Source organism: Myiozetetes cayanensis, unplaced genomic scaffold, assembly GCF_022539395.1.
Source record: "Myiozetetes cayanensis isolate MyiCay16 unplaced genomic scaffold, myiCay2020 scf5-8, whole genome shotgun sequence".
NCBI classification, from domain to species: Eukaryota; Metazoa; Chordata; class Aves; order Passeriformes; family Tyrannidae; genus Myiozetetes; species Myiozetetes cayanensis.
This window is the reverse complement of record NW_026087742.1, coordinates 1052814-1075707: the sequence shown is the minus strand read 5'-3', so window position 1 is coordinate 1075707 and position 22894 is coordinate 1052814. Positions and strand designations below refer to the sequence as shown.

General features: G+C 42.8%; 1 protein-coding gene across 2 annotated transcripts in view; it reads left to right on the top strand.

Moving 5' to 3' along the window:
- FCHSD2 (FCH and double SH3 domains 2) overlaps positions 1-22894 on the top strand; it is a 111862-nt gene that overhangs the window by 72123 nt on the left and 16845 nt on the right. Inside the window, exons 9-13 of one of the 2 annotated variants that reach the window (XM_050333463.1) lie at positions 7197-7319; positions 10858-10953; positions 11968-12039; positions 17816-17932; positions 19014-19118. In XM_050333463.1, the coding sequence (XP_050189420.1) occupies positions 7197-7319; positions 10858-10953; positions 11968-12039; positions 17816-17932; positions 19014-19118 (513 nt within the window). The remainder of the gene's footprint in view (positions 1-7196; positions 7320-10857; positions 10954-11967; positions 12040-17815; positions 17933-19013; positions 19119-22894) is intronic. The other variant, XM_050333464.1, reaches the window with a different exon arrangement.

Sequence of the window (22894 nt, the reverse complement as noted above, 5' to 3'; positions counted from 1 at the left end):
CATGGAATTCCCAAGTGGAATTTGGGAAGCCTGGATTAATCTTCCCTGCTGCTCCAGCTTTGGCACTGCCCTGCCCCTGTGATGCTTTTCCCTTTATTATTGGGGATAACTTCCTTCATTGTTTTGTGATTCTCTAATTGTTGAAGTCACTCTGAGCTGGTTTCCTTTTTAAGGACATGTTGCTCATGTGTGTGGATTGCAAAAATTCCTAAAAATAGTTTCGCTGGACTTGGTCCTTATATTTTAGTCTGACTTATATTTAGTCTGAGGATCATCTTTGTAGGGACTCTTAAAACCTTCTTCATTCAGAACCTCTTGGTGCCTTTGTGGCCTCCTCTGGATTTGCTGTGACAGCTCCAGGTCCTCCCTGTGCTGGGGACTCTAAACTTGGATGGATCCCACTGGATTTCAGGTGTTCCCTGACAGAACTTGTGATACTTCCAGGATGAGTTGGATCTGGGTCTCCCTAAAGCAGACTTAGCAATACAGGCAGCATTGGATGTGTGAGATTATCCTGGGATACAGATCATTTTACGGCCTTGGCTTATCCCTGTTTTGCTTTGGATGCAAACTGTGGCTGTTCTCCCTCTGACTTCAAATCCTGAGCTAAGACTGAGGTGGTCCTTTCTCCTGGTAGGCTGAGTAATTCCAGCACTAACTTTCTGCTCCAGAGAAGAGGGTTGGGTTTTGTCCTCCTCTTTCCTTTGCAGCTTTCCCTCCTCCCACATTTGGCTTGGCAGAAAAAGCAGGATTTTTCCCCAAAGAGTGAGGCTGCAAAGGGCAGGATGGGCAGCAGCTCCACATCAGTTTGGAGTGAGCCTTCAGCCTTCAGCTCCCTGATGGGAGCGGACACTGTGCAGTTGTTCCTCCGGCATTGCAGGGAATGGGAAACTCTCTGGAGCTGTTTCTCCAGGCAGGTTGTTCAGGGACACTGCTGAGGCTTTGATCTTGGCTTTGTTGGGAATTTAGATCCAGACAAATCCAGCCCTGATTTCCTTTCATGCTGCTGGAGAAGGAAGGATTTGAGCGGGAACAAATCGTGCGGAGAGGGAAGAGCTGAAAAGGGAAAATAAGAAGCTTTTCTTCTGTACTGGGAGAAATGGATGCCCTGGAGAAATTCCTCCCAGGAATCAGCATTTTTAAAGGAAAATCACTGTGGAATGTAGCTGTTAACTGGAGAGGATGGGTTTTCCTGCCCTTCCTTCCTTTCCTCGTGTCCTTGGGAAGCGCTGACCTGGATCCTGCTGAGCTGGCAAATGCAGCTGATTCCAGTTGTTGGCTTTTAGGACTTCTGAGTTTCAGACAGGGTTTAAAATACTGTCACACAAGAGGAGGTTTGTTGCTCTTCGTGGCTAAAATACAGAGAGAGGCTTCTGTTCTTCACCCCTCCAGCCCCAGAAGGATGAAAACTGATGCCTAAATAGTGAGAATTCCTGATAATTTATCTATTATTCTCCACGCCCCAACCTTTCCTTTTTATATTCATTTTTATCTTCTCTGCATATAAAAATTAAAGCACTTGGGGGAGTCTCCTTGACCAAAACCATTCAACTGAGAATTCCCAGACTTGTGAGATCTCACAGTTTATTTAGTGGATTTTAGGCACGAGTTTTAAACACAAACACTCCGAAAGCTTCACTCAGTGGGTTTGGTCTGGAATTGCTATTGTTGGGTTGTTAAGCGAGGAAAAGTTTGGAGTGTGTTGCAGAAAATAAGGGATGAAAATTAATTAATGAGTTGCAGGTGGTTTGCAGAGCAAAACAGGGTTTCTAATGCAAATAAAAACAGGGCGGTGCAAGAATTTTATTGTAATTTTTAATATAAATACGTTAATATACATAATTATTTTAATATAATTATAAACCAGAGGGTGTAATAACAGAGAGAGAGGGTGGAATCTCTGATACAGATCTCCCTTTTCATTTGGGGGTTTTGCTTTGATTCCTGCACAGGACAATACGTCCCCTTGCCGGGATTCAATCCCATTGACTCCAGAGAAAAGTTACCACTCCACAAACACAATGATTTTTGTTCACTTCGTTTCTTGCCCTTATCTTTCGGTTTTCAGGCTGCAGGATCAGCCCTAATTTTGTTGTGTTCCCTCCACCCATTAAGGAAATTCCTGGCCTTCCACATCACTCGGTGGTTTCCTGAAAAGCAGTGGCAGCTTCCCGAGCGTTTGTCCAGGTTTTTGATGCTCAGCACAGGCCAAATGAGCCACAAAGAGTGTTGGGTCGCACCAACCGATCCAAAAAGGGATGTTTGGAAATGCAGACTTAATTTCATAGAGCCACAGAACGGGTTGGGTTGGAAGGGACCTTGAAGATCATCTCATGGCAGCCCCAGTTTGGTGGTTGTTTTATTCACAAACGTTGGATTCCAGTTTAAAAACACATAAAAATAGAGCTGCCTGTGTTTGAAAAGACCCAGTTACTCCTGGGCAGTGCTGATTCAGATGAGACTGATATTAATTAGTCAGTGAAACCCACATGGTTTACAAGTGTGGCTTTAATTGTTCTTTTTTTTTAACCTGAGTGCTGCTTTTGGTGCCTGGTGGCTACAGAGAGGTTGAGTTTGAACAGCTGAGTTTAAACTGGAAAATTATTAATTAGAAATTACTATTGTTCAACACTGCTTTTAGTACTTTCTCTGCAAGACAAGCATGAATAGAATACCAGGAATATTTCAGAAATAAGTGGGAGAAAAGGGAAAACTCACTTTGGTGGCTTCATCCAACTCTACTCTGCTTTGTTTATTATTGTATATTATTTACTATCTACTCTGCTTTGTATATTATTTATATTTGCCATTTTTTTCTTCCTGGTTGCTTTTAAAATGAAAAACACACAGTTTAACTTGTTCTCTGTCTTCTCCAAGACACTGAAATTGTAATTTTGAAATGGAGTGTGGCTGAGACCTGTAAATGTTTTAGTGAAGAGACCTGGAATTAAGAACATAAAACATTCAGCACGGGGTGTCTTCTGCATCTTAGTTGAGTAACAACATCCCAAAGGCAACCAAATGTCCTAAAAATAACTCAGTTTCATTTACATCCTTGCTTTTGAAGGAATTTTTATAAAGTGTAGAATGATTAAAGCCAAGGCATCCAACTTCCCAAAATGTTCAATATCATCCCTTGAAATAAGAAGAAAATCCTCCTGCAAATGATGGTCTGAACTAGGACTGAAATTTTCTTCCTCTGTGAAGTTCTGAGTGAAACTTGGATGTTGAAATCAGAATGTTCTTGTCCCATCCCCTCCATATATAATTTTATAGATTTACTGTACAGGATTTCTTATAGAAATACACTTTAATTTGGTTGTATATAAGAATACCCTTGTATTCATTACTTATTTTGTGTATGAAAATTAGGTTTTATTTGTTAACAGCTTCTTCTCAGCTTGAATTTCAGCCTTAACTTCTCAGGCTCAGATTGGGGGGGGGGGTAAGGAATTTCACCCCTTTAATATGACAATTCCACTGTAAAGAAACGATTTCTTAAAAAACATTGACTTTTTTTTTTTCTCCTTGCAAATTGTCACTCTGTGCCACTTAACTTCGTATTATCTTGGCTTTGATGCCAGATTTGGGTTTTTTTTTTTTAAAAAAAAAACCCTCTTGATTTCCTTTTGAAGTTGACAAAAAAGACAGGTTTTTCAGTGGGATTGTAATAGTTCAGAAAGTGATTTAGTGCTCTCCTGAGAGGCAGAAAGGGAACAAAAGCCATTGTGGAGGAATAATGGCTGTTGGCTTTATGGAATTGATTCCCTCCCTCCTCCCCCCCCCCTCTAAGTTTCCCCTTCAAGTTGTTTGATGAGGGATTTTTGAAAAGACTTTTTTTGTTTTTCTATCGAAACCTGGACTGTTCAGTGCTTTGGGTCAGAGAGTCTGGAAGTCAATGAGACTGAAAGGATAAAATCCCACGGGAATGGTCATTTAGATCACATAAGCAAGGCAAAGCTTTTGTTTCAATATTCCCACCTCCAGCTTGATGTAATAATTTTATAGAATGTAAATAATTTTATAGAATGGATGAATTATTTTATAGAACGGATGAACTCCATTATCATTGGAAATTGGGAACCAACCAACCTTCACCCCCTGGGGCTGGTGGGACATCCCATTCCCTGTGCCACGAGGAGTTCTTTAGGCCTGGGAGCTGCTTGTTTAGGCCTGGCTTTGCCCGTGTGATGTTACCCTGACTTTAATAACTTCAGTTCTCATCAGTATTTAAGAACTTCATCATCGTGAAACCTCTTTTAATTAATGAAAGGAGCAGGGCTGTAGCTCAGTTCTCCCACCCTGACAGGTTTGGGTGCTCCCTAATGTTTTGCCACAATTTTCCTCAATATTCTTCCTTATATATCTTTTTTTTATATCTCTATATAACACTGGAGAGGGAGGGGTTTGGCCTCGTTGTGAGAGGAGTGGGGGGAGTAAATCAAACTTATTATTTCTTTATTTTTTTTTTATATTCCTCAGAACACAAAGTGCAGCTGGAGATGAATTAATTCCTAGTGCTCAGCAGGGGATAATTGGGAATAACCATGTGTGGGAATGGGATTCATCTCCCCCAGCTCTGTCTGAGCAATTTTCAGAGCTAATTTTTGGGGGGGCTTTTCATGGTCAGTGAAGAGGAACAGGCCCTTGGGCATTCTGCCTGGCAGCTATTTTAATTTTTAACCACCCATCTTGGAAAGGCAGCAATCCCACCCCAGAAGCACCAACTCCTCTCCTTTGCCTCTGAAAAACACCAGGAGAGTCAAAGTCCAGACTTGAATTCGATGACGTGAACCCCTCCTTGGGGGGTTTAACATAAAAAGAACGTCTTGATATGAAGGGAGGGGAGAGATCAGAAAGTGCTTTTACAGAACAGGCTGAAGGTGGAAAAGGAAAAAAAAAACCAAACCAGTGTGCTTAGAATGAGCTAAGGAAAAATAGGAATTAAATGCACAGTTTTCGAGTTGCAGTTGATGATTTGAAAGTTCTTTTCCAGCCTGAAATATTCTGTTCTTGCTGAGTGAAATTCTTTTGGTTTTCCTTAATTTTAGTTCAGGTCAATCTCAATCTGTGAGGTGAATTAGGGAGATTTGATAGAAAACAATTCCTGAGCTGTGCTCAGATCCAGTCCCTGGCAGGAGGTTGTGGCCAGGTGGGATCGGCCTTTTTTCCCAGGAGAACAGTGACAGGGCAAGAGGAAAGAGCCTCAGATTGCCCCAGGGGAGGCTCAGGTTGGATATGAGGGAAAATTTCTTCCCTGAAAGGCTGGTTAAGCACTGGAATGGACTGAATTGGGAAGTGGGGGAGTCACCATCCCTGGGTTGTTCCAAACACGAGCGGATGTGGCACTTTGTGATTTGGTGGGATTTCCTCAAAGGTTGGACTTGATGACCTTGGAAGTCTTTCCTGAGCCTAATGATCCTGTGATTCTGTGAAATCCGTGAGGGAATCTCCCAGGCTGGAGATACAGAATGTTTCCAAGAGCTCTGAAATCCTGATTTACGGCAGAGTGGGATGTCGGAAATCACAGCTGCTCTGCAAACAGAGCACTTGGGACTTGCTGTGCCAAGTTTCAATTATTTATTTACGTTTTTTAGCAGAGTTTGAGCTGAAAAGCTTTAGGAACAGATAAAAGTCTGCAGTTCCATTCTGGGGAGTTTCAGGCTGGGATTCTCCCAGCCTTGGCAGTTTTCTCCATCATTTGTATTCCCTGTGAGCATAAGTGCTGTTGGCACTGCCTGTTTTGATGTGGAAATGGATGTCCTTGGAATGGGGTGGGAACTCTGGTGACACTGAGGGCTCACCCCATCAGGGATAAAAGCACAGGGAGTGTTAAAATCCTGGTGCTGTCCTGGGAATGTGTGTCCTAATGGATGAATTCCAGGAAAGCTGTGCCCACCCCAGGACAGATGAGCTGAACCTGTGCTTGTGCATCGCTCTTGGTTTTCTGTGGATTTGCTGTTGGGAATTTCCTGAGCTTTTCATCTGGTTGAACATCCCAGCTATTATTCCATCATTCCTTTGATGAGAATTTTGGGAAAAATTTTGGTTAACGGAGTATTTGGTGGAGCTGCCATCCCTCCTAAGAGCCTGGAGCTCTTATCCCATAGCTCTCTGCCAGCCTTTTGGTGGCCCTTCTGCTTTCTGGGAGCCTCCAGGAGCTACCTTGGCAGGTGATTCCTCAATCCCAGCCTTTGACATGGCTGAGGGAACCAGCTCCAGTGTGGGGGTGAATGGAATTCCCAGTTTACTGCTGCTTTGGGTGACACCCTCTCCTGGATTCCTGGTGGCCGTAGGTTTTTGCGTGAGGAAATTCGAGGCAGGTTTAGCGTCCGAGGAAACAACCCCCCTGTCCTGAGAACTCCTCGGTGCTGGAGGAGGAGGGAAATAGTATAAAGAGGATTTTGGCTGCCAAAGTTTGGCTGGTTTAATTTCTGCTGACAGTGGGGGAAACTTCTCTGCAGAAGGAAAATCTCTTCTGTTCTTCCCACGTTCTGAATGATTCCATGGAATCATGGAATGGCTTGGGTTGGGAGGGACCTTAAAGCTCCTCTCATTCCACCAGGGACACTTTCCACTAGCCCAGGTTGCTCCAAGCCCTGTCCAGCCTGGCCTTGAACACTTCCAGGATTTGTGTCTGATTTATTGTGTCTGATTTATTGTGTCTGTTCCCCTTGTTTTAAACACTAGGCTTGATTTTGTTGGGGCAGAAGCTATTCCTTAAGTCTTGCAAAATTTAACCTTCCCCCCCCTTACTTTTCAAACTGATTTAAATAATCAAAGGCAATTTTCTAAGGAAACACATTCCTGAGTGTTGAAATGGACTTTTCACCATTGTCATGAATACACTGTTTAAGTGGATATCTGCAAAGTATGCTCCATTTCAAAATCTATATAATTTGGTTTTATATCTGTGCAGAGTTGAACATTTAAATGACATCAGTCACTTCAAAGTCAGGTTTAACACAAAACTTGCATTAAACCTGTAACCTACTCTGTGTGATGGGATTTTTAGACCTCTGCTTACAACAGAGTTTGAACTTTGCTGTCAGTGCTGAGTTCAGGAGAAATACACCTGTACATGTATTAACAAAACTGGTCTGAGCATCTGAAAAGTCTAAAGATGAACATTAATAAATCAGATTTTAAGTACTTCCTGCTTTTCTCAATTTTCCTCAATTCTTTCCCTCACACAGGCCCTTGATGGAAATATATATGATCACCTTAAGGATTATTTAATGGCTTTCAGCAGGACTGAACTAGAGACGTGCCAAGCTGTACAAAACACATTCCAGTTTTTACTGGAGACTTCCAGCAGGGTAAGTTTGAACTCAGTGATCCTTTGTACCCAAACCCTCACAGTTTTATGGAAGTTGCCAGGCTTTAAGATTTGCTTCCAAAATCGTGCCAAGGGTTATTAGTTTTGGTTTCTCCTGACTGGTGTTAAGTTAAAAGACACCAGACAGGATAATTTGGATGCTTAAATAATTCATCTGCTGGGCTAAAAAGAAAATTATAATAATTGTCATTGAGCTCAGAGGAGCTGCTTTGGTGGGAGTCATAGTATTCTTTTATTTATTTGTTGCCTTACTTGCACAGAAACAGCTCATTTACACAGGGACCTGAGGAGCAAAAACATACCTAACACATTCCTTACTCACCTGCAAACAAGTGATCTCACACCTTCGTAGACAGAAAGGGAGGGCGTGAAAAATTGGCTCTGAATTTACTTGGCAGCAGCTGTAAAAATAATCAAAATACCATTTTGTCTCCTGTTAGAAAAGGACTTGCTATCATTTACCTTGGGGTGTCTCATTCAGGGTCCAAATGTGTTCCCCGACAACACTGAGTTGGAATCTTTTAACTAAATCTAGAGTTTCTATGTATTTGCCTAATATATAATGTTTTATATTGTATCATATCTGCTGTTCATAATTAATTTCTCACTGTGCTGTCACATCCTTTGTGTTCAAAAATCCTTGGAGTGCTGCCTGGTTGGGACTTTGATCCAACTAAACTGTCACATCCAAACAGCTCCTTCGCTTAGGATTCCCTTCCCGGGATCTCTGTGTGTGCTGAGCTTGTGTGCAAAGCCAGGCTTTGCAAGGCCAGGAGCCTCCAGGTCTGGCTTATTTTCCACAGTAACAACATCACACTCTGTGTTGGAGGCAAACAGTGCTGCTCCTGCTTTCCTGAGTCAGTTCAGTGCCTGCAGAAGGAGCAAAAAATGTAAATACAAGTGGCAGGTCCCAACAGGCTCCTTGGCACCAATTTGTTTCTCTCCTTGTGGTTCAGGAATGCAGAGAAGGAAAACTTGAGTTACACTGGCACTGAAAACCCGTGCCTACCTCTGTGAATATGTTCACTGGGTATTTTTTTTCCATGGGTTCTGCTTATCCTTCCATTCCAGCACGGGTCCACGTTAAAATAACCAGCTCAAAAGGTGAACCCAGAGTAGAAACTCGACCAAAACCCTTCCAGTGTGTTTCAAAAGCAGCTTGTGTGTTAAACATGGGATATACATTTGGCAGCTTGGCCCTTTGGAATAAAACTCTGCCTGGAACAGACACTTCAGGTCACTTGGGGGAGAAATGCTTTGCCTGTTCCATCTGAAGCATCATTCAGGGTGGAATTCAGCTGTATTTGCTTAGGGACTGGCTGTCACCTCGTGGAATGCAGATGGAGGGAAAGGGCTCAAAATCAGATTTTCTGCCCAAAATGCAGGGTTTTCGTAGCTGCAGCATCATTTGTTGGAGCTTTGGGGGTTTTATGATGCTGGGTTAGCGTGGCCCACGTCATTCCTGGGGAATGTGCTGGAAATGTTAACCTCTGATACTGGAATGGAAACACTGAGATGAAAGAGGGTAAGGTTAGGTGGGATATTGGGAAGGAATCCTTGGCTGTGAGGATGGGGAGGCCCTGGCACAGGTTGCCCAGAGAAGCTGTGGCTGCCCCTGGATCCCTGGAAGTGCCCAAGGCCAGGTTGGAGCAGCCTGGGTTAGTGGAAGGTGTCCCTGCCCACGGCAGGGGATGGCACTGGATGGACTGTAAAGGTTCCTCCCAACCCAAACCATCCTGTGATGGTATGAAAATGAAATTTAACTCCCTTGTCACTTGAACAGTCTTATTCAAGTCTTTTACTTCTGCATTTCCTTTTTTCTTGCACATCTGATTTTCTTTGGAGCATTTTCTGAAATTCCGTTTGCTGTTTTGAACCCCCATTTCTGGGAGTTTTCTGGTCAGAGGGCAGATCATTTCCCTCATGCACATCTCTGACTGTGCCTTTTCTTCACATGGGATGTATTTGATTTCAGGTCTGTTTTGACATTGACTTAAAAAAAAAAATGTGTAAGGACATTGATTTAATTTCTGAGCAACAGTAGAACCTATTTGGGAAAGTTGCAGTTTAATTCCAAGAACACTGTGTTGCTTTAGAGTCTTTTAAGTTTCTTTTTATCAATTGTCAAATATAATGTGCAAAAGGCACCATTTAATTTGCTGGGCTTGCACATTTTCCTCTTCTGATAACAATTGTTCTCGTTTATTGTGGCTTTGAGGGGAAAATCCCTCAGGATTGCTGTTGTAAAGATGGGTTTTCCTCTTTGAAGAACTGAGTTGCTTGGAAGTCTGAGGTCTGTGGTGCAAATTGAGTACATTAAAATATCTGGGTAGGTTTTCACGCCCTCAGTAACTGCATTTTGGGGTTTTTTTCCCTAATTGAAGTTAAAATAATTCCATACATTAGTCATGGCACAGAGTTGTGTGCTATGGTCAGTGTTCACATGGTTCTAAAAGGACTATGTAATGGAATAGCTGTTTAAATTAAAATATATTTATGATGAGTGCTGAGCATCATCTGAAGCTGCAGATGTTCCCTTCTTCAGTATTTTCTGCATTTCTATTTCTGGGAATCCCTGGTGCAGATCCCTGTCTCTCTTCCCTCCCCTCTGAATGTGTTCATGTTCAACTGCTCAAATTGGAACACTAATTATGACCTTTTTTGAGGGTATTATTGGCCCTGGGGGGACTATTTACTTTCTTTAACTGAAGATTAGTTTTTTCACAGCTCAGTATTTCAGCAACACTTTTGCTGCATTAGAGAACAAGTTGTATTTCCCATTGTCCACCCAGGTCATGCACAAAGCTGCTATTTCTGGATAAATACCACCTTTATTATCTACTTTGTACATCTAAACCCTCACTTTGGTAATAGATATTTATAATTTCGTGCTGCTGTGTATTCATTTTCGCCCATTGAAGCAGTGAATGCTCTGTGAGAGTCTTTCAAGCAGTGATACTATTTTTTCCTGTTGCAATCACTGAGTGTTTCTTTGTGAATCTCTGTAAATTGTGACATAAGAGGTTTGTTTAGGGACATGTGTCATGGTTGCTGAAACGTGTCATTAAACAAATTTAGGAGCTGAAGTGGTTTTGCTTTACAAAACACAGGCTTGGAGAGTTTCCTCTGAAAGCAATTTAATAAAGAGAGATGAAGTTTGCAACTCATTTTATGTGCGTTACTCCAAATAGTCTTTTCAGCTCCCACAACTGATAATTTCTGTAAAATTAACACATTTCAGCCTAAGAAAGAACATTATCCACAAGGAATTATCCACAAAGGGGAGGGGGAAATACTGATGGCAGTGACACCACATTGTGTCTTCTCCATAGTTGGCTTTTTCTCCTCGTTTTGTAGGTTAAAGTCGTATTTTAGGTCCTTGTCCTCTGAACGAGGTTCTGAATTTCCATCGGAGTTCTGCTGCAGAGTGAGCTCTGTTTGAAGGGCTGCTTTTACTCTGGGGATGTTTTGAAACCGAGAAAGTGAGGAGTGTAAAAGGCCTGTTCTTATTCCCCCAGGTGGTGCGGGATTACAACCTCCAGCTGTTCTTACAGGAGAATTCCGTGTTCCACAAACCTCAGCCTTTCCAGTTCCAGCCGAGTGACAGTGACACTGTAAGGACCTTCAGAATTCCTTGGGCTTGCTCTGTTTTTGATGTATTTTATGTGTAAATGTGGGAGAGAACATTGCTCGCTGATATCCCAGACTGGTTTAACCTCACGCTGGATTTTGGGGGCCGTGGGTGGGTGACGGTGGTGAAAGCATCAAAGAGACTCAGTGTCACCCACAGAAAAGCAGGATATTTTTTGGCTTTTTGTGACTAACAGCCCTGTGTTTCTCTGCTTTCAGCCTAATTCTTACTAAATTTTGCTCTAATTCTGACTGAATCTTGTTGCCTTTTTATCCTGCTGGGGAAGTTCTCATCATGTTCACTACTACTGTGTTGTAACCAAGTCAAGTGTCCCTGCACACCTAAATTATTCAAGGAATGCTTAGAGATACACAGAAGGAGTAATTGACTTAAAAAGAATGCTGGTGAAACGCTGCATTCCAAAAATAACCTCCAAAAACATTCTCTTGGTATATGTGTTGCTTCCAAAGCAAAGACATGAAAATTGGGTTAATCGGGATGTTTAAACCCGTTTCCAAACAGCCCCACGATTCAGGTGGATTGCTGATGTCCCAGCAACATTACTAATGTTATTTTAAGAAATAGCAGTTAAAAATAAGTCTGGATCTTTAAAAAAATATAACCCTGTGCAGCTCTTTCTTGCTTGAATTTGTCAGTGAACTGATTTGGACAGCAACGATCTGAATTTCAGGTGATTTAATTTGAGACCCCTCTTAGCAGCTGCATAAAAGGGATTTTTGCAGTCACACCAACTTCTCTGGCACAGTTTCCTTTGTATTTGCCTTGCAAGAAACTGGGATTCTGATTTTTCTGGTGTGAATTTTGGGGTGTCCTGGGCAGGGCCAGGAGTTGGACTCGATGGTCCTTGTGGGTCCCTTCCAGCTCAGCGTATTCCCTGGTAAAGTTTGAGGTTGTTCTTAACACAATGAGTGTCTTTCCCTGCCTTTCTAACCTTTGCTGCTGTGTTTTTCATCCCTGTGGGAATCTGTGCATCCAGAGTTTTAATGCAGTTCAGCTGGTGGAGATTGAGCCCTCACCTGTCAGTGCTATGAGAATGACAATAGCAGAGGTACCTGCTGGTGTTTGTGTCCTTATCCATGTGCATGTGGCTGGGGATATGCTGAATTTACACCCACGTGGAGGTGGCAACAGAATGCAGAATATGTATTGTCAAACTATACAATAAATATAAATTTGTGTAAATTAATGGAATAGATAGAAAATAGAAAGTGGGGGGGGGTGGGAAGCTTTGTTCACGATGAGACTTCGAAGAAGGAAAAATCAATTTAAAGGTGTTTAAATATGGGGAGCAGCTTCACACTCCTGAGCTTGCACAGCACTTGTAATTGATATTCTCATCTTTTGGGGGCATGAATTAAAATTTCACAGCTCCAGACAGCGCTGGGTGTAATTGGTTCCTGCTCCACCGTGAGGGGGGAGCTGGTCTGACTAGTGGAGGTTATTAGGATGCACTGATGAAATGCAGCCCTGGTACTAATTTAATTCTCTTCCTTTTCCAGAGGGTTATCCCCATGTCCAATAGAGCTGTTAATTCCCTCCTATTAAGCTCTTCAGCATGAGCAGTGACAGGATTCCTTGACTCGTGTGGGCTCACAAGGGACTCGTGCGCTGCTGGAGCTTCACTCCAGCTCTAAAACTGTCCCTGTCCCTCACATCCAGTGACTTCTGTACCTGCTTAACCCACCTGGCCTGGAGAATTCCTGCATTTCCTCAGTGCACTGCAGCTTTTGGAGCTTCCAGCTGCCAGTTTCCCCCAAAATAATTAAATTAGGCTTCTTTCTGATCCATCTAATTATGCTCAGCTGACAGGATGGGTAACAGGTTACACATTCCCGATTTTTAATCAGTAAATACAAAGGGTTGAAGGCTCTTGTTCAGGCTTTTGACTTGGTCAGGAATTGGTCAGATGTTATTTAATTTTCTATTGAATCAACATTTAATTGCAGAACAATTATCAAGCATTCTTTTGCCACGTATTTGCAGATAATCTGCAGGGTTTATGGGTTGGCTTTTAGTTTCTGTGGGTTGTGCATGATAATTTTCACACCAAAGGCTGAAAGAAAGACAAAATAAAAACTTTCACACCGAAGGCTGAAAGAAATACAAAGCAGAGTGGTTAATACATCTCATCAAGTGTTTAATATTAACGTTTTCCAAGTTTTGTGGGCTCTCTTCAGGCTGAATCCCTGATCCACCAGGACTGAGGGCAAAGTTTGGAGCATTTAAGTGTTACTGGAATGAATTTTGACTATTGTAGGCAGGAAGAATGTTAGAAATGACGTGAAATTCTGCTGTAAATTCTAGTTTTTCAGGGTCTATCCCAAAGTTTTACTTTATAAGAGAAGAACAGTTCCAGAAAGTGATGGAAAGTAGATTTCTGTGCAATCCTGGGGTCAGGTGCAGCACCCACAGCTCAGTTTGATCCCAGCAGAGCCTCCAAAAGTCTGTTCCTAAGAAAGGAAAATATGAAACAGTTTTCCATCAATTTTCAGGACTTCTGATCCCCAGCATCACATTAAGAGTGGGTGAAATGTACCCTCTTAAATGCCCACACACCCAAAAATATTTAACATCAATCAGCTCTTTTCCATGATTAAAAAATTGGTTGGAGCTTGAATTTTAACAGTTGTTCACATGACTAAATTATTGAGATTGTTTCACTGTCTTGTTTTGAGGGACGTAAATTCCAGTTTAAAAAAAAAAAAGAGAGAAAGAAGTTTTGAAAAAAGTTTAAACCAAACCATTTTTTCCCTTCAAGAAATTGCCTTAAAAATATTTAGGAAAAAAATTATTCTTCTTCATCAGGTTTGATTCTGTCAAGCAATTAATCCCCAAAATGGGTTTACCAACAGCAAAGTGGAAAATGGGGGAAGAGTCTTTTGGAATCCTTTCAGCCTCCCCAAAAAAGTCAACCAGCACAACTTGGCCTCCCCTGGATCCTCAGTTCAGGGACAGTTTAATCATCCAACATATCCCCCTGAAGGAAAGGGATATTTATTAATTCCCTGGAAATCCAGGGTGTGGAAAACGTGCTGTCCCCACGCTCACAGATAAGAAGAGGGCAAAAGAGAAAGGAAATTCAGCAGCTTTTCTCCCTTTCCTGCTTGGAAAAGCTGCTTTTTTTCCCTTCATCCAGGAGAGACAAAGAGCCAAAAAAATGACCCAGAACGTGTCCCTGGAGCGGGAGGGGAACGGTCCCAAAAAAGCTGACACTCCGTTTTTGAGGCCTTTTTCCTGTTTTTCATCCCTGGTTTCCCCTGGATGTTCCAGATCCTGAGGTTTTCTTGGAGCACATGAGGAAAAAGCTGGGGCCCAACTGATTTGTATCATGAAAACAATCTTTTTCCCACTGCAATTTGCACAAAAACACCTCAGGAAGATCAGGGGAAGGTTTTGCAGTTTCCCCCCCTCATTATTTGGCAGGTTTTGGGTGCATTGTGAGAGAAAGGATGAATTTCCCCTCACTGTCACACACAGAATATATTGAATTGCTCAGCTGCTTCTATGAGGCTGTTTTATATAAATTACATAAATATACTTTAAAAAGGACCTGTATTTCTGTGTTTAGGGTGATCTCTTTAATACTAGAACAGACTGGGTTAAAGTACAGCTTTTTGGAGGCTAAATATATAAAAAATAAAGATATTATTTAATTTTATCAATCTTTTAATACCAGAGTAGACTGGTTTTAAATATAACTCTTTTGAAGCTAAATCTATTTTAAAAAGAAGTTACTATTTAATTTTATTAATCTTTCAATACCAGACAGATTGGTTTTTAGTTTAACCTTTTTGAAGCTAAATATATATTAACAGTAAGTTATTATTCCCTTGTATCAATCTTCTAATACCAGAACAGGGTGGTTTTAAGTATGACCTTTTTGAAGCTAAATATATATTGAAAATAAAGTTATTCTTTGATTTTTGTCAATCTGGAAGTTGTTAGGAGTTCTTGCTGAGGAGAAATTCAGCCATTCTTAGGGAAAGAAATTCCCTAAAATGTGAGTCAGGCTGAGCTCACTCTGGGCTAAATTAGATGAAAGTAGTTCTACAATAAGAGGCTAAAACAAGCCCTGAACTTGACCCCTGATTTTGCTCAAAGTGCTGAGTTTAGCTGTGAATTGTGTGAAAAATGTCATGTGTGTTCCTCCCTCCTCCCAAAAGTGTTGCTTTGCAGCCTTGGCATGAAAACCTCTTGTTTTCACCTCTTGAAAGGAAGTGCCTGATTTTGATCCCTGTTTTATGTTGACCCTTTGCCAGAGGCAAAAAGCAGGAAAGATTTCTTGCATGCAAAGTGATTTATTTTTTTGTCTTTAGGCTTCAGCCTCGAAAGTCAAGGAAAAAAAAAGAACTTTGAGGCTCAAAAACAAGGGGGGGGGTTTTGGCTTCTAGGACAGCACATGTCCAGATATAACTGACAAATAAAAATACAGGCTGGGTTTGCAGCTTCTGCACCTGCAACAACATTCCAGACAAAACTGGAGGAGGGACACATGTTTGCAGACTAAATTCATGTGTTAATTTAAGCAACAGCATTGCTGCCTCTCAGCTTTTTAGCTGCTTGGAGCCATCCAGCCCTTTCTCTTGGGTTCCTGATTGAATTTTTAGCACTAAACACTGTTTTCAGTGTAATCCAAGCCCTGAGGGAGCAGCAGAATGTCCATCTATGTTTAGCTGGGGGATTTTTTTTGGCTCTTCCCTCGTTCCTTGGCCACGGAGAGCGGGTTTGGTTTCCCTCTTTTTTGGAGGAGGTTAAATTGAGGCACTGGCCATGTTGGCACCACCAAGTTCCAGCCCTGAAAACACTTAAGCAAGAGCTTGGTTTGGTAAATCAGGTCAGGACCAGGCTCTTCAGTTCCCTCACCTTCTTCCCTTTGGTTTTGATGTCTGGAGGATACACCTGGTTTAGCTCCTTTGTTCTCACCTATTTAAATGCCCAGCAGGGTTTTCATTCCTCATTTGATGTCCCCCTTGCCCTGAGGGTTGAGACTTCCCAGATAATCCTTGAATCCATCCTGGAGAAGGTGCCTTTCCATGCCAGCCACCTCCCACTGCTCCTCTGCTTCCAAGTTCCTCCACAGCCTCCTTTCAAGTGGCAGCAGCTTCTTTTACAGCTCAGGTGAAGTCAAGTCCCTCCCAGCCATGGATTCAGGGAGCATTCCAGGTCCTGATGGGTTTGAAACTGTTCTCAGCCAAGTATCCAGTGCATTTCCATTGGCTTGTCCAGCTTAGGAAAAGAAAATGAGCTGCTGAGTAGGAGCAGGATGAATGGGAACTTTGGAAATTCCTTAAGAGATGTGTTAGGAGGTCGTTTATAGGATTCTGCTCAGGATTGTGACCCAGGTGGAAGCTGTGGGAGAAGCTGTACAATAAACTGAGGTCCAGTGTTATCTCAGGGATGGGATGTGAATAAATCCATGTGTTTGTCCTGTTGGAAGTTTTGCACTGACCTGGGGGAATAACTTAACAGAGGTAATTAAAGAGGTCAGTAATGAGGGAATGGGATTCTATAAATCCTCCTCAAGAAAAGCAGGTAAAAACAAACTTAATAATTAAATTGAGGGGATGGGTGAAGAGATCTTCACCTGCAGCTTCACCTTCCTACATGTTCATTCCAGAGCTGCCCACGTGCTTGTAACCCTCCTCCTCTTCTGGGCCGCCCTGCACCTTGTCCAGCAATTCCTTTTTCTTTAAAAACTACCACAAATATGAGTTTTGTGGTTCTGTTCCACTCCAGTGGGTGAACTCCATGGGAATGTTTGTTTCTGGCTTTGGCATCAAATATTTGGACATCTTCCAGTGGATTGGAAGAGCCTCTGGGGTGGTTTTTTTGGTCACTGTGAGCAGCAGGGGGTGCTGCCTCCCCTTAACCCCTCCTGTGATGTGGTGGAGTCCCCATCCCTGGAGGGATTTAAAATCCACGTGGATGTGGCACTCAGGGACATGGGTTAGTGGTGGTCTTGGTAGTGCTGGGGGATGGTTGGACTCGGTGATCTTGGAGGGCTTTTCCTGGGTAGTGCAGTGATGGAAATGACAGAAAGATTAAGAATTATTTCAGTAATTACATGCTGGGAAGTCGTCAGACTTCCAGACAGGTTCTGTTCAATCTGTAGACAGTAGAGAACTACTCTTCTTCCTTTAGCTGGAATTTCTTGAGGGGGAGAATTTCTAAGAAGGAGCCTAAATGGCCCATGGGATCACACTAAACCTTTCATCTTTAAGGACAAATCCTTCCCTGTGAGGGTGGGCAGGCCCTGGCACAGGTTGAATCCCAGAGAAGCTGTGGCTGCCCCTGGATCCCTGGAAGTGTCCCAAGGCCAGGTTGGAGCAACCTGGGCTAGTGGAAGATGTCCCTGCCCATTGCAGAGGTGGGACTGGATGAGCTTTAAGGTCCCTTCCAGCTCAACCATTCCATGATTCTGTGATCTTTGCCTCCTATAACGATGTTTACCTCAGAGATGAGCTGAATCCTTGGATATTTATTCTTCATCTCTTGGATTCAGTGGATGGCTGTGCCTGTGTTTGAGTTGGACTCGCTGTGACTGTCTGTCACTGCAGTAGAGCTGTGGTTGTGTTCAGTGTCACACCGATGCTCCTGAAACCGTTGAGCTGTGAATTCCTGTGAACTTTGATTGGCATTTTCCACAGCCTGCTCCCATCCCAAAGTCCAGCACAGTGGTTTTGCTCGTGTCCTCCATGTTCCATACAAGACAAGACCCCTGATCAATGTAACACAGAGCTACCCTGTAGGGAAAATACCCATTTTACCCGCAGAGGTTCCCCCTGGGGCTGCCTCAGGACTCACTCCCTTGTTTTCTATTCCAGAGCCGACAACTGGAATCGGAAACTGGAACGACTGAGGAGCACAGTCTGAACAAGGAGGCTCGGAAATGGGCCACCAGGGTGGCCCGGGAGCACAAAAACATCGTCCACAGCCAGAGGGTAGGTGGGGAAAACTCCCTACACGGGGATTTGGGGTGTGAGGGAAGAGCACTGAGGGATTGGTTCTGTCCTGTCCCCTCGCCCTGCCGTTTTCATCCCGGCCTTTCTTGGTTTGCAGCTCCTCAGGCTTTGTCATTATGTGTTGTTACTCCTGTAGGAATCTGAAATCAGAGCTTCTGCTTTACTGCGAATGCCCAACCCTCCTCCTGCTCAAATTAAACTTTCAGGGGTTCTCTTATCTCCCTGGGATTCTCCTGCCTCCACTCTCTCATGTATTTATTACCCATGTTCATTTGGGGATCAGAAGTCTTTTCAGCACCAGGAAAATCCATGAGCAGTGTGCACTTTAAATCTGATCCGAAGGTTATAAAATTGTGTTTTGATGAATTTACTTTTTAAGAACCTGGGGCTGTGTTTGGCAGCCTAACTGGGGCATCAGGTATTTTGAAAGGTGTATTTTAGAGTGAGAGTAAAGACTGAAGTTCTTTGCTTTTCCTCCAAAAGGCAGCCTTGGAGGAGTCTGTTGTGTTTTCACCATACCCTGCCTCATCTCCCAAACATTCCTGCAGTTCCCACCCCTGAGTGGAGCATCAGCTGCAGAAAAACAACATCCAAAATGCTCTGACATCTCTAAAAAAATGTTATGCCACCTGGCCTAGTGGAGGGTGTCCCTGCCCATGGCAGGGGGTTGGAATGGGATGATCTTTAAGGTCCCTCCCAAACCCAACCTCTGGGATTCTGCATTCCTGACATAAATATGCAGCAACATTCCCCTTTCAAATACAGAATTACCAGCCTGTAGATGGGTTGGTTCCTGCCACAGTAGGATGTTCTGGTGGAGATCTGGAAGCCTCCCCTGAGTGGAACATCCAGGTGAAATTCTGTGCTCTCAAATGATGTTTCCCCTCACCTGTTCATCACCTTTTTCTTTCCCAGGGATGGACCATTGCACGTAACCGAGCAGTAATTGTCGTTAATATTTATCATAGCAAATAATAATAATAATAATAATAAATATTTATCCTGGAAGTGTTTTGCTGGCGTTGACTCGAGGTGTGGTGTGTTCCCCTGTTCCTGGCAGACCCTGGAGGAGCTGGAATGCCACGGGCCCGTGATGTCCGAGCAGACGCGGGCGGAGCTGGAGCAGAAGATTGATGAAGCCAGAGAGAGCATTCGCAAGGCTGAGGTGAGCAGGGAATCCTCTGGGAGAGATTTGTGTTCCAGCTCTTCTAGTTGTGGTGCCGGGAATGGAAAGGCCAGCGTCAGAAATCGGGGAATTTTAAGATGTGGGTTTTTTTCCTCCGTCTCATCCTTGTCAAATCACGGAGTGAACTCGATGACAGACTCTGGATCAGGAGAGGGATGTTCAAAACACCTCCTGATGAGGAGTGATTGCACTTGCTGCGTTTGCCACTCTTGTGCAAAGGTCAAGGATCTCTATATTTAGGGGCCTTATCTGAAATAGAAGAAAAACAACCTCAAGTCTGCAAAGTTTCCCCTGCTCAAAGGAATTAATACCACCGAAAATGATGGTTGTATCTTTGTCTTGATGCTTTTTCTTCTAGAGGGCACTGCCATGTGCTGATGTGCTTCTGCTGTAGCAGGTTTTGATAGAATAATCCAGAATGTTGATGGGAAATAATCCTTGTATCTCTTTCTGCTTTTCCTGGGAGGTGTTTTGAAAACCTTAAAGAGGTTGATGAGACCTTTTGTGGGTTAAGAAACACTCAGGAGAAGATAAACCAACTCCCTGCTTGGCTGCCAGCGCTGGGTTGGTGAAAGTGAACTGTTTTTGTGGCCAGTGACTCAAAAACTCTTATTTCAGGCACCAGGAACTAATCTGTTGCTTTTTGGATGAGTGAGTTGCTTAATTAAAACTGTAGAGCAAACCTAATTGTTTCAGTGAAGTGCTTCTCAGAGTACCTGAGGTAATTAGGAATGTGATTTGCAGTTGAAGAGGTTAGAAAATACAGGGGGAAATGATTCCTCCTCCTCCTCCTGGTGGGAGAAACACTAAGCTCCCTTTTTAAATATGCTGGACTAAAAACCTAAACCCAGCAAAAAGGGGGTTTAAAACCTGTTTTGAGTGAATTGTTTCCAACAGGCTCTGAAATGCTTCATTCTCTATGTGTGTGTGTGTGTATATATATATAAAATGATTAGTTATAGTTAATGATTAAATTTGCAAGGGCAGAGAGCACAAGGATGGAAGATAAAAGCAGCAGCAGCAACAAGAAATAAAATCAGGATTAGAAGTTGCCCAGGAGAAGGTTCTCCCATTAAAATATTACAAAAGGTCCAAATAAAATCAATCTGGAACTGAAGTGCCTGAGGGTGAAAGGAAAGTGCCGAGAAGTGGAAGTTTTATATAAATAAAGATGAATTATTTTCTCCCAGATGTGTGTTATAGCTAATACAGATAAATACTGTGTTTTCCTGATTTTTCAGTGTGTTGAACCATTCCTTACCTTCCTCATATTTAACACATTCTGGTTTATTTGTGTATTTATTTATAGATTGATTGATTGATTGATTGATTTATATTTAACAATTCTGTTTCACAACAGAAGTCAGTGCAAATGCCAAGTAGCTGAGTCTGGGATTCAGTGACTGGGGGATTTTTACTGACCTCTCTCTCTTCTGATACAAGTTTTCTGCTGCATATTTTAAAGTCCTGGGGAAGTTATCCCCGAGTTTTTGGGATGGCAGGTATGAAAACCACTTTGTGGGACTTTTCTCTATTGCCACCCAAGTTATTTACAGTATAAAATTGTTGTTGTTTTTTTTGTAAGATAAGCCAGTAAGTGAATTCAGTGAACTTTTTTTTTTTACTTCCACTTAGGAATGGCTTTTTCTTTCAGCCCCAGCCCCTGTTAGTCCCCACTTCTTTAGGACTAAGCTCAAGAACAGTGATTAGACAGGAGATTTTTACACACATAAAATCCTAGGGAAGAACAAACTTAAGTTTTGATTTAAAACCTTTTCTTTGGTAATGCAGTGATGATTCTTTCCAGCCTGTAAAACTGCATATTGAAGTGCAGCTGATGAAGCTGGAATTGCTGAGGGTTGGGAAGGGGAATGGTATTAGTGGGAAAAGTTACAGCTGGGTATTTAGGGTGTAGGGAGGGTGTGGAATTGTCTTTTCCCTGTCCTGCTGTGCCGTGTTTGGGGTCAAGGAGCTGCAGCTGCTGAGTAAAGCAGAGCAAAGAGACCCTGATTTACCTCAGTGCCTCAGAGAGGTGGATTTCAGGATAACAAGGAGGGATGGAAGGTTTCTGGATGGTTGGCAGGAGCCAACAGCCAGTTACTGGAATTCACAAGGAGACACATTTTCCCACACTTCCTGGTACTCAGGAAAAAAAGGACTGGAAAAGTCAAATAAGGGAGATTACACAGGTTTTGTTCCTGGTTGATATTTCTAATTCATTAAATAAATCAAGGCTGGGGGGGAGAAACAAGTCCCCCAGCAAGGGCCAGAAGTGTTTTCTGGGTCACATTTTGGAAGGTGTTTTACTCCTGCCTGGCACCAGACGTGGCCACACCCTGGGGAATTCACCCTTTAACACTCTCTGCTTCATTATCACCTTCTCACATCAGATCTTTAACCACCTGCAGCACTTGGTGCTGCTGCTGCTGCTGTTGGGAAGAGTCATTATTTTGTTTTTAAAGGATGTGTGTGTTCCATCAGTGCTTGGAAAACCACTTCATCCTAAAGGTGTTCTCCCCTCTTCCTTTTGGGGTATTTTTTTCTATTCTTCTCTTTAAATGCTTATTGTTTTTATGGGAATTTTGGGGCCTGGAGTAACCTGCCCGTTCTATCCCATTTTGGCTTCTTGCCCCACTCCTTGGTGTTTTCTCCTTTGCAAATCCACTCTCTTCCTCCTTTTATTTCCTCATCATTCCTGAAGGGGAAGATAAATCCACGAGCACATTGGGATTAAATTCTGCCTTTCTTCTGGCAAAGCTGTTTTGGTCATCACTAGACATTTCCACTTGTTTTTCCCTGAGGAATTTTATATCCTTGACAGATCCCTCTGGTGCCAGAAGACAAAGTGGTCTCAGGATGAGCTGAGCCAGGACCTTTTGGAGAGGATTTATGGGCTTTCCCCGGGGTGTTTTGGGCACAGATGTGCTCATCTCATTTCCCTCTTCCTTGGAGACCCTGAATCCACTGAAATCCAACCTCTGGGAATAACTCAGGATCTGCATCGTAGTTATACTAATTCAGGGATTTACTGGTGTAAATATGTAGGTTTAGTTTGTAATTGTGGGGGTGAAATTTGAAAGCTCAGCCAAGAAATGAAGCACAAGTGGATCAGGATATTGGAGAAACCCCAAGTTTTTTGTCATAAAAGGTGCCTGAACATAAAACCTCAGTGGGTTATCCCTGATTTTATTTCTCCCTGGGATAAGGAGGTGTTTTTCCTTGTGATGTTTCAGGGGAGCAAACTCCTTGATTACAGTTTGGGGGAAATTAGGACTTGCAGCAGAGTGTTCCTGTGCAGTTGGTACAGGGCAGGTGTGGCTGGGACTGAGAACCAGAACACACATTTTCTTCTGAAAAACAGGTGGTTTGGGGTTTGTTGAAGGGGTTTTTTTTATTGTCTTGCTTGCTTGTTTTTAGAGGAGATGTTGGAATTATGTGAGATTATGACTGATAATACATCTAGCACTGGCAGAGCAGTAACACTGCTGGCAATTAGTAGAGTTTAGATCCAGAGAAACTCCACCACTGCCGTGTCAGGGCTGGGCTCGGGTGAAGACAAGCACTGGGAGCAGAAGGTGCTTGTTCAGATTGGAGGTGGCACAATTCAAGCATCATTTGGAAAGGAGGTCGATGAAAAAAGTTCAGAATTGATACTGAAATTGGATTTGAAAACTGATAATTTGGGAAAATCAACCATTTTTGCAGCTCCTCTGCACTCAACTCATCCAGCTCAGGCCGCTGAACCAGAACTTCTG